General features: G+C 40.5%; 1 protein-coding gene across 1 annotated transcript; it reads right to left on the bottom strand.

The window, feature by feature from the left end:
* Nucleotides 1-993: 993 nt before the first annotated feature.
* On the bottom strand, nucleotides 994-5,524 carry LOC306791605 (major histocompatibility complex class I-related gene protein-like). The gene is made up of 6 exons (XM_079288405.1): nucleotides 5,430-5,524; nucleotides 4,450-4,716; nucleotides 3,908-4,186; nucleotides 2,046-2,348; nucleotides 1,783-1,896; nucleotides 994-1,579 (listed from the first exon to the last, which is right to left on the bottom strand). Coding segments are annotated over exons 1-6 (1,035 nt in total). The 5' UTR covers nucleotides 5,500-5,524; the 3' UTR covers nucleotides 994-1,577.
* Between the last annotated feature and the right edge of the window lie 4,602 nt (nucleotides 5,525-10,126).

Raw genomic sequence — 10,126 nt, 5'->3', positions numbered from 1 at the left:
GCTCTTTCACCAGCGGTCTGCTATGACTTTTCATATTTCTAACCTTTAAACTTTTTGAATTATTAAGCTTTATATTTTCAATGGGATCTCTATGGAGAATATTTTCAAATCCTCTTAATGTTGCAGCTGGTAAAGATGGAGTCAAACTACTTTATACTGCTGGGAAGCTTAATAGATAACACATCATAATAAGTTGATTTATACTTTATTAACTGTAATCTGCAAAGTATCTACAACCGTCAAACACATAGTGAAGTAAACAGTAGTTCAGTATTTCCCTCTGAAATCTAGTAGAGTAGAAGAGTAAAGTAGCATAACATGGAAATACTCAAGTAGGCAACTTCAAATACTACTTATGGGACCTACAGTACTTAAGTATATGTAACTACTACTACTGAGTTACATTCCAGCACTGCAAACATATTCATACAAAATATCATGTATTGTAATGCTGTTGTTAAAGTCGCAGACAAACGGACCTACATGCTGTTCTCCTGCAGGATGCCGCTGCTGCTGCCTCCAGCAGCCGGAGGTGATTGTGTTGAGTCAAATCTCGCGATATTTCCAGTGAGACCTCTTTTGTCATCACAAAGCCGTTCTGCACCCAGGCAAGAAGAGTATTGTAGAAAATGCACCCCAGTAATGACACCAACATGGAGGCAATTCCTACACATAGGAAGTATATGATGAACAACATTTCCAAAACCACAGAGACGTTTTCAGCTCGTTAAATAATGAAGAAAATGCACCGGGCATGATGATTTAATGGTTAAACTTGCCAAGTCTGTTGAAAATGTCAGCGTGCAAAGACTCAGATTAATGGATAACCTGCTGATGCTGTTTTAAATGTAGCACTGATCTAAAGCGCACCTTTTGGATGCAGTCAATAGAAAAGACACCAACATAACAGTTGTACCGTAACAGAGATGTGTCTTTATTGAATCAAACTGAATTCATACAGCAAAGTTTACACATTGAAATTAAACAGGGAGTGTTTAACAAGAGTGAAAGCGTGCGGGTGACAAACTAAAGAAAAAATGTTTATTGCACAAACAGAGAGAAAAAAGGGAAAGAAGGTATTTACAATTCAACCAAATAGTATTCGTTAAACATATAGTGACTAAAGTGAACTTTTTTTTTTTGATACAACTAGAAAGGTGCACTCAGTGATTGAATTAATATAACCCACAATTTACAAATCCCTCTTGAACATGCAGCCATATCTTAATTTGTATTAATTTGTATTAATAGATGCTGGACCATCAGGGGTAACTGGATTGAGAGGAAATCAGAAAATACTTAATAAATGCTTTGTAAGGCATAGATAGTCTGTAAAGTATGCCTTGTGAAAGTAAGGGTGGTCTACAAATATCCCCAAACTCTCCAAAATACTGTCTGCGTGTCGACCTCAAGGACCATCAACAGAAGAGGACCATCCATCATCCGGTCTGTCACAGGTCAGAAGAGATAAAAGGTGAGCCAACCATTGGTTCATCAGTGTGACTGAAGACCTGTTTGATGCTGCAGACTTTGCCACGACAACTCTGGACATTTCACTCTGTGTTTGCACGAATGAATCCTGAAATAAAGAGACGTTACAATATTAAAGGTTGAATAAAATACAGAGTTTATGAAAAGAAACCAACAAAACACTTTTGCATGTTCAGCATGAACTTCACTGACTTCTGCTTTGACTGTAAATGTGGGAGAGCTCATACAGTATACGCAGTACGTCTTCTACTGTGTTGAATCCAACAGTGGAGTAAAAATGGCTTCACTCACAATTATTATTGTTCCTCCTCCAGATGAAGAGTCCAGCGATGCAGAGTGCCAGAAGCAGCAGCAGTCCTACAACAACTCCAGTAACAACACCAGCAGGAAACTCTGACGGAGAAACTGGAACACAAAACATTCACACGTTGTCTCTACCACAGATGATGAGAACAACGTCATCATACAAAATGCTTTTGGGCATAACCTCTGAAGTTATGATCCAGGTCTGGCGTTAGTTTTTAAACCTCCATCACATCTGATCTCAGTCTTACCCCAGTTGGTCCTGATCTGTGCTTTGTCCAGTTTGGTGACGATGTCGTCCTCCACACCAGAGAGATGGAACACACAGTCGTACCTCCTCCAGTCTTCAGGTGCGACTGATGAAAGGATCAGGTCCACACTGATCTGGAAGGATCCATCGTGGTTGGGGAGGATCTCTCCGTGGTCCACGTCCTCGTGATGCTTCTCTCCATCTTTCCTCCAGTACATCATGGCTCTGTCAGGGTAGAAACCTGTAGCGTGGCAGGTGACTGGGGAGGAGGGAGTCTTCTGGAGGAGAGACACTGAGGGAAGGTCTAGGGATTTAAAAACAAACAAGAAAACTGTGTATAGGACTTAGGCTGGCACGTTATGCATCAATAGAAACAAATCAGTTTAAAAGCATCAGTAAATATTGATGCACGTTACTTTCTTACCCTGGACAGTACACATGTCATGTGATTTAATTCAGATGCACATCATGCAGTCTACTTACACCACCAGGGGAGCCTTATTCATCATAATACTACACTTACTGAATTAGTACTAGTGAGGCACTGCAATAAATAGTATATTTAATATTAAACGATGACAACATCTCGGGGTTGTGAGATGTAAATAGAGAGTAAAAATAAAGTCCTGCTACACAAATCTCTATTAATCATTGAGAATGTTTTTGGAATCTGTGTTTATTTGTGAAATAATGAATAATAGTTTGAACTCCAAAAGACTTGAACATTTAATTTAAATTAGTTTTATTTTGAAGGTTTATATTTCGATTAAGTTATTTGAGGTTTAGACAGGAAGTGTCTCTTTGTGTTTGTCTCTCTCACCTAGACACAACTGTTTGTAATGAATCTAAACCAAAGCCTTTAATCCTTACAATGCATTGCATTTTATAAGCTTAACATATGTTTTTATTAAATGTAAAGATTTCTAAATCAGTGAAAATGCTACTGTTTAATCACCATGTTTTTCATGTACTGATTTTTTATTTAAGGACCATTCATCATTAAATCAATAATCTATTCATTGATATTCCTGAGTATCAGTAATCATCAATAAATATTGATCCCAGTCCCAATTATAATTTATCTGAATATTAATATCCCAACATGAAGTACTGGGAGATAAATGTGTTCATGTAGCAGATGCAGATGTGAATGCTCTCACTTAGAGTCACTTTGAGGAACTTTAACTGATGATGAAACAGTCTCAGTTTAATACTGATGCCTCTGAGTGGGAACATTGGCTATTTTTACAGAGTGAATCTTAATGCTCGTCATCTGAGCCACCGGGTCAGATTTCACGCAAATTTAGACGAAGTCATGCAGGTTCCTCAGAAGCTCCACGGACAGACCATGATCCGGCTTCCCTGCAGCCTTTGGCCTTGAGCCAGCGTCGGTGGAAGGTGGAGAACTTTGCACCCGTCAGCGGCGGCTCCTCTTCCAGCCAGTAGAAGCGCTTCATCTTGCTGCTCCGCTGGGAGCCAACACAAACACCACGCTGCTGGAGGCCCAGGCCGTATTACTGGGCCTGCTGGAGGGAATGGAGTCACGGGAGAACTAGAACCAGGAGTGCATGGAGCACACTGTCAGACCTCTGCTGCAGTAAATGAGAGGTTTTCTAAAGGGACCCTGGTGCTCACAAACACGACCGCTTTTGTCCACATGGACCGCCAGAATCAACACAAAGTTAAAGTTCCTTGTAGCTTTAAGTGAATAAAGTTATGAAATAAAAGTGGAGAGGACGCCAAGAATAAAAGAGATGAAGTGAGGTGAGAGAAACTATGTCCATATTTACTGTACATTAAAAACAGAAGAGGCATGTGAACACTTTAGTGTCCTTTAAAATGCATCAGGTCACGTGAATCTACCTGTTCTCTGCAGAAAGCTCCTCCCATAGTGCAGATACATCTTCAGCCAGTCTGGACATGTGTGGATGTAGTAATATTTATTGTATTCTAATCTGGCTTTGTCAGCATCCCATCTACGTTTGGTGCTGAACGCCTGCTGTCTTGGTGCAGTCCACGTCAGCGTCTGCAGGTCCAATGCAATGAAGTCTTCTCCATCATAACCATACTGACTAAAACCAATAACCTCTCCAGTCTCATCATCCCAATCACAGCCCTCAATCCTCTGTAAAATGTGGGCACCTGAGAGAGGTAGAGAGGGAGAAAGTGACATCGCAGCACAGACGATTATGAACACATAACATCACATCTTCACCACAGAGACACGCTGATCCACCAACTACTGGCTCTGTGGAAGCCACTCAACATCTGCTGGAAAACAGAGTGAAAGTCCATATTCTCTTCATCAAACAGCACTGGCATGTGTTCATACAGGAAGCTACATCTCACCAGCCAAACGTTAAACATGGACATAAACAGGCCTACATGGACATAAACAGGCCTACCTCCAGTTTGGTTGAAGCGCTGCTTCAAGCCGTCAAGGCTGGCTCTGAAGAACTGCTGATTGCTGGAACACTTCTGAACATACCACTCCATGTGTTGTGGGTTATCCTTTGCTAAATCTCTCACCCAGTCCTGTTTGGGCTCCGGGTTCATGTTGTTGCTGTCACAGTAACCCACCTGGACTTCATCGAGCATCCCAAAACCCACAAACTCTGGAATGTTTGTGACTCCAGAAGTTGCAGTCAGGACATATTTGAGGGAATGTTTCACTGCAGAACAAAGAGGTTTTTTGGAACTGAATTTTTACACAAATTATGGATATTAATGGTCGTCAATTACAAAAAAAGGAGAATTTAAAAATATGTTAAATCACAATGAACTGCCTGAATAATATGTTACAGACCCACTAACGTTACTAATTTCATGTTGTGACTTTGTGCATTGAGCAACGAGTCATGTAGATGGCCCGTGTACAATAATAATATATTGTTTTATTGGAGCCTTATTTTAAATCATGTAACTTTGGCCTTCTTACAGCAGATATGTGTTCATGCGATTGTGTACTTTAGGGAATTATTATTATTATTAGCTCGTCAATGTCTTGCAATATTTGTATGTAATTTGATTCACAAACAATAATATTTGGGGATAGCCTCTATCCTCCCTAAAGATACGGACATTACTTCACACAGAGGTTATGAACAACTTTTACTTTCCTACACTGAAGCATGAATGCAGCATATGTGTCGTTCTGTAACGCACTGACGAGTAACCTACATGAGAACAATACACAGGCTGATCATGTGAAGTCAGCGTCAAATGGACACGTTTGAATAATGTAATTATTATAAACACAGTGTGACGGAGTGAAAGTGAAACTATGACTCCTGACGTCGCACTTTACAAAGTGACTGCAACGAGTTTTACAGCGACAATAATAACAGGAAACAGCGTAACGGTGAGAGTCACAGTGTGATCTTACCTGCAGATGCAACATGACAGAAGAGCAGCAACATAAATAACGTTTTCATGTTGATATGATCAGTAAACATCAAGCTAAAGAGCGAGTCAGGTGAATGAACGTTCACCTGTGATACTGGGCATGCGCAGTGTAGGCGTGGCCATTAAAGTGATAACATCAAAAATAGTCGAAATCGACATCACCACACATGAACATACAGTACATGGTTTTCAATGGACAGGAAAGATATGACATTTGAATCTGAAAAGTAACTAGAAAATGCATTTCCTGCTGAAAATGCGTTGGAATGCTGAAAGCTGAAATGAATCTCAAAAACATTGCTGAAAAAAAATTGCAAAAAGCTGAATGATTCAAAAAGTTGAAAGATTACAAATATATAATCATCATGTTTGACACATAAACAGAGGTTATTAAATGACAGGCTTCATCACAAGCAGTTCAGTTAGAATTCACTCTCTGGGGCTTTTATTTTGAAATGGGGTGTGGGGCGTGGGGGAGAAGGGGAGAGGAGACAGAATCATAATGTTAGATAAACACAAACCGGTTATTAAATGACAGGCTCATCACAAGCATTTCAGTTAGGATTCATTCTGTTGCTTTTATTTTAAAATGGCATGTGTGTGTGTGTGTGGGGGGGGGGGTAGAGGAGGGGGCAAAGACCTCTAAAGATCCCTAAGACCTGAATGACTGTATGAGAGACACAGAGAGAGAGAGGGAGAGGAGTGTATGTGCGCGTGTGTCTGTGAGTCTGTGTGTTTATCAACATCACTAATTGGCTCAATCACAAACACCTGTGTGCCTGAAGCCATTTCATGGAAATAAAACAGGGAAACACCTCTCAAACAAATCATCAAAACTCCCATAACCGTAGCTCCTATTGCTCCGATATTAATAATTGAGGGGAATAATGAATTGAAGAACAGATCTTGTAAAAATTGTGTCTGTAGTGTAAAAAATGTGGCTTAACTGGCGATCTAGAAATGGGGTACCGTATTCTGTGGAAGATGTTTTTGAAGCAAAATTTAACATTGGTCTCTATGGAGCAGAAAGTTGGTTTTCCTCTCAATTAACGGCTTTCAAATGTCAAATGTGGAAATCTGTGGGATTCTACAGTCATTTTTCTACGACAAGGACAATATTAGCTACTTCTACATCCAGAAATGATGCATGAAGAGTGAAGATTGTGGACACAGTGGCAAAACACAAATGTTTTTTTCACAAGAATCTCAAGCTGCTCTTCACTCTAGCGGTGACTTCATGCACTCTAATGCTGCGTTCACACCGGTCGCGTTGATTTTTTGACGCGCGTCGAGATTAGATACAAAGTCCCTGCACAGACCCGATGAGACTGGCGCGCCGCGATTTTGTGATGCCGCAGCACGTTGGACGCGTTATTGCAGTGCGGTGGAAGTGTTGGACGCCGCAAAATCGCCAACGCGCGAGTTGAAATTTTTCAACTTCTGCGAAATAATCGCGTGACGCTGTGGCGCGATAGCCTATCAGCGTTGAGTTGCTCCCCCTGTCATCACTGGCTTCCTGCCGTTGTTGAATCAGGAAATAAATCCTGTAGCCGTCTGTGTTCACCCAGAGCTCTACGATACCTCATATCAACAGAGATCGGACCAAACTATGTGTATACATGTGTGTGTGTAAACCATACGGTACAAACAATGAATAGACGCTGCCGTATGTACCATACTTTTGGGATGGTCGATGAAGTCCAGATGGGTTACTGTGACAGCAACAGCAAGATCGTGGAGCTCAAACAGGACTGGATGAGAGATTTCAATAAGGATAACCCACAACACAAGGAGTGGAGGACTCAGATGTGTTCTAGCCATCAGCAGGTCTTCAGAGCAGACATTGACGGCTTGAAGCAGCGCTTAAACCAAACTGGAGGTAGGCCTGTTTATGTCCATGTTTAACGTTTGGCTGGTGAGATGTAGCTTCCTGTATGAACACATGCCAGTGCTTTTTGATGAAGAGAATATGGACTTTCACTCTGTTTTCCAGCAGATGTTGAGTGGCTTCCACAGAGCCAGTAGTTGGTGGATCAGCGTGTCTCTGTGGTGAAGATGTGATGTTATGTGTTAATAATCGTCTGTGCTGCGATGTCACTTTCTCCCTCTCCACCTCTCTCAGGTGCCCACATTTTACAGAGGATGGAGGGCTGTGATTGGGATGATGAGACTGAAGTGGTTCTTGGTTTTAGTCAGTATGGTTATGATGGAGAAGACTTCCTTGTGTTGGACCAGCAGACGCTGACGTGGACTGCACCAAGACAGCAGGCGTTCAGCACCAAACGTAGATGGGATGCTGAGAAAGCCAAATTAGAATTCAATAAATATTCACGAATGTCCTGTCTGGCTGAAGAAGTATGTGCACTATGGGAGGAGCTCTCTGCAGAGAACAGGTAGATTCACGTGACCTGATGCATTTTAAAGGACACTAAAGTGTTCACACGCCTCTACTGTTTTTAATATACAGTAAATATGGACATAGTTTCTCTCACCTCACTTCATCTCTTTTATTATTCGCGTCCGCTCCACTTTTATTTCATAACTTTAGTCACTTAAAGCTACTATATATATTGATGATTACTGATAGTCAGGAATATCAATGAATAGATTATTGATTTAATGATGAATGGTCCTTAAATTAAAATTCAGTACATGAAAAACATGGTTATTAAACGGGAGCATTTTCACTGATTTAGATATCTTTACATTTAATAAAAACATATGTTAAGCTTATAAAATACAATGCATTGTAAGGATTAAAGGCTTTGGTTTAGATTCATTACAAACAGTTGTGTCTAGGTGAGAGAGACAAACACAAAGAGACACTTCCTGTCTAAACCTCTCAAATAACTTAATCTAAATATAAACCTTCAAAATAAAACACATTTAAATGAACTGTTCAAGGCTTTTGGAGTTCAAACTATTATTCATTATTTCACAAATAAACACAGATTCCAAAAACATTCTCAATGATTAATAGTGATTTGTGTAGCAGGACTTTATTTTTACTCTCTATTTACATCTCACAACCCCGAGATGTTGTCATCGTTTAATATTAAATATACTATTTATTGCAGTGCCTCACTAGTACTAATTCAGTAAGTGTAGTATTATGATGAATAAGGCTCCCCTGGTGGTGTAAGTAGACTGCATGCTGTGCATCTGAATTAAATCCATTTTTACTCCACTGTTGGATTCAACACAGTAGAAGACGTACTGCGTATACTGTATGAGCTCTCCCACATTTACAGTCAAAGCACAAGTCAGTGAAGTTCATGCTGAACATGCAAAAGTGTTTTGTTGTTTTTTTTTCATAAACTCTGTATTTTCTTTAACCTTTAATATTGTGACGTCTCTTTATTTCAGGATTCATTGCTGCAAACACAGAGTGAAATGTCCAGAGTTGTCGTGGCAAAGTCTGCAGCATCAAACAGGTCTTCAGTCACACTGATGAACCAATGGTTGGCTCACCTTTTATCTCTTCTGACCTGTGACAGACCGGATGATGGATGGTCCTCTTCTGTCGATGGTCCTTGAGGTCGACACGCAGACAGTATTTTGGAGGGTTTGGGGATATTTGAAGACATACTTTGTCTTTTTCTCTGTCAGCTGCCTTTTCCAACATGAGAGAGGATCGAATCAATATGTCCCTTCTTTGTTTGTGATCTTCCTGTGTCGGAGCACTCCTATGAAGTTAATGGGAACTCTTCTATGAGGTCCTCCAAGGGCTCTGAGGTTGGGTGCTTTCCAGATGTCCTCTCCTTTTTCTGGTTCAGTTTTCTGACAATGTTTACATGAACGGTCGTCAGCTCACCCCTGATGGTCCAGCAATCTATTAATGCATAAGTCAGCTTTTTGATATCTTTAACAGTTTTGCAACAACATCGTTTACATTTGTTGCTGTTTTCATAACTTTTTCTACATGTTTCATGGATGTGTAATGCAAACTGCATTATATTTTGGGTGGCCAGTTATGGCTGCATGTTCAAATGGGATTTGCAAATTGTGGGTTATATTAATTCAATCACCGAGTGCACCTTTCTAGTTGTATCAACACAAATAAAGACATCTCTGTTACGGTACAACTGTTATGTTGGTGTCTTTTCTATTGACTGCATCCAAAAGGTGCGCTTTAGATCAGTGCTACATTTAAAACAGCATCAGCAGGTTATCCATTAATCTGAGTCTTTGCACGCTCACATTTTCAACAGACTTGGCAAGTTTAACCATTAAATCATCATGCCCGGTGTTCTGACAGGAAATCCCGGTGGCCTGATTTCCTCTTAAAAAACAATAAATTCTGTAACCGTGACTCAACGCTGCTACTGATTAACCAACAGTCCATGAATCATTCATGTCATATGCATTGAATGTGTTGTAACTCTATTATGTTGTTCGTTCTGTACACTTCCCTCCTCTGTTGCTCTCCCTGAGGTTTCTTACCTTTTTCTCGCCGTTAAAGGTTTTGTTTGGAGTTCTTCCTGTACCGGTGTGAGGGTCCTGGGACAGAGGATGTCGTGTGTGTACAGATTGTAAAGCCCTCTGAGGTCAATTTGGGATTTTAGGCGATACAAAATAAATTGAATTGAACAGTAAAGACAGCCCACTGAAGGGAGGAAGACAGAGACGAGCTGGGATTGTGCTTTTTGCCGGCTGAGGATGGGCAAAGCAGAAGAC

Source organism: Melanostigma gelatinosum (genome assembly GCF_949748355.1).
Source record: "Melanostigma gelatinosum genome assembly, chromosome: 17".
Lineage (NCBI taxonomy): Eukaryota > Metazoa > Chordata > Actinopteri > Perciformes > Zoarcidae > Melanostigma > Melanostigma gelatinosum.
Note: the sequence above shows the minus strand (reverse complement) of the source record. Positions and strands in the feature narration are given on the sequence as shown.

What these genes read in the sequence shown, in the direction of transcription:
- LOC306791605 (XM_079288405.1), bottom strand. Translation starts at nt 5,499, where the DNA reads ATGTTTACTGATCATATCAACATGAAAACGTTATTTATGTTGCTGCTC. An exon ending in GAGCTTTCTGCAGAGAACAG is followed by an intron (nt 2,349 to 3,907) that starts GTAGATTCACGT and finishes TTAAATCCCTAG; the next exon opens with ACCTTCCCTCAGTGTCTCTC. An exon ending in ACAGATCAGGACCAACTGGG is followed by an intron (nt 1,897 to 2,045) that starts GTAAGACTGAGA and finishes TTTGTGTTCCAG; the next exon opens with TTTCTCCGTCAGAGTTTCCT.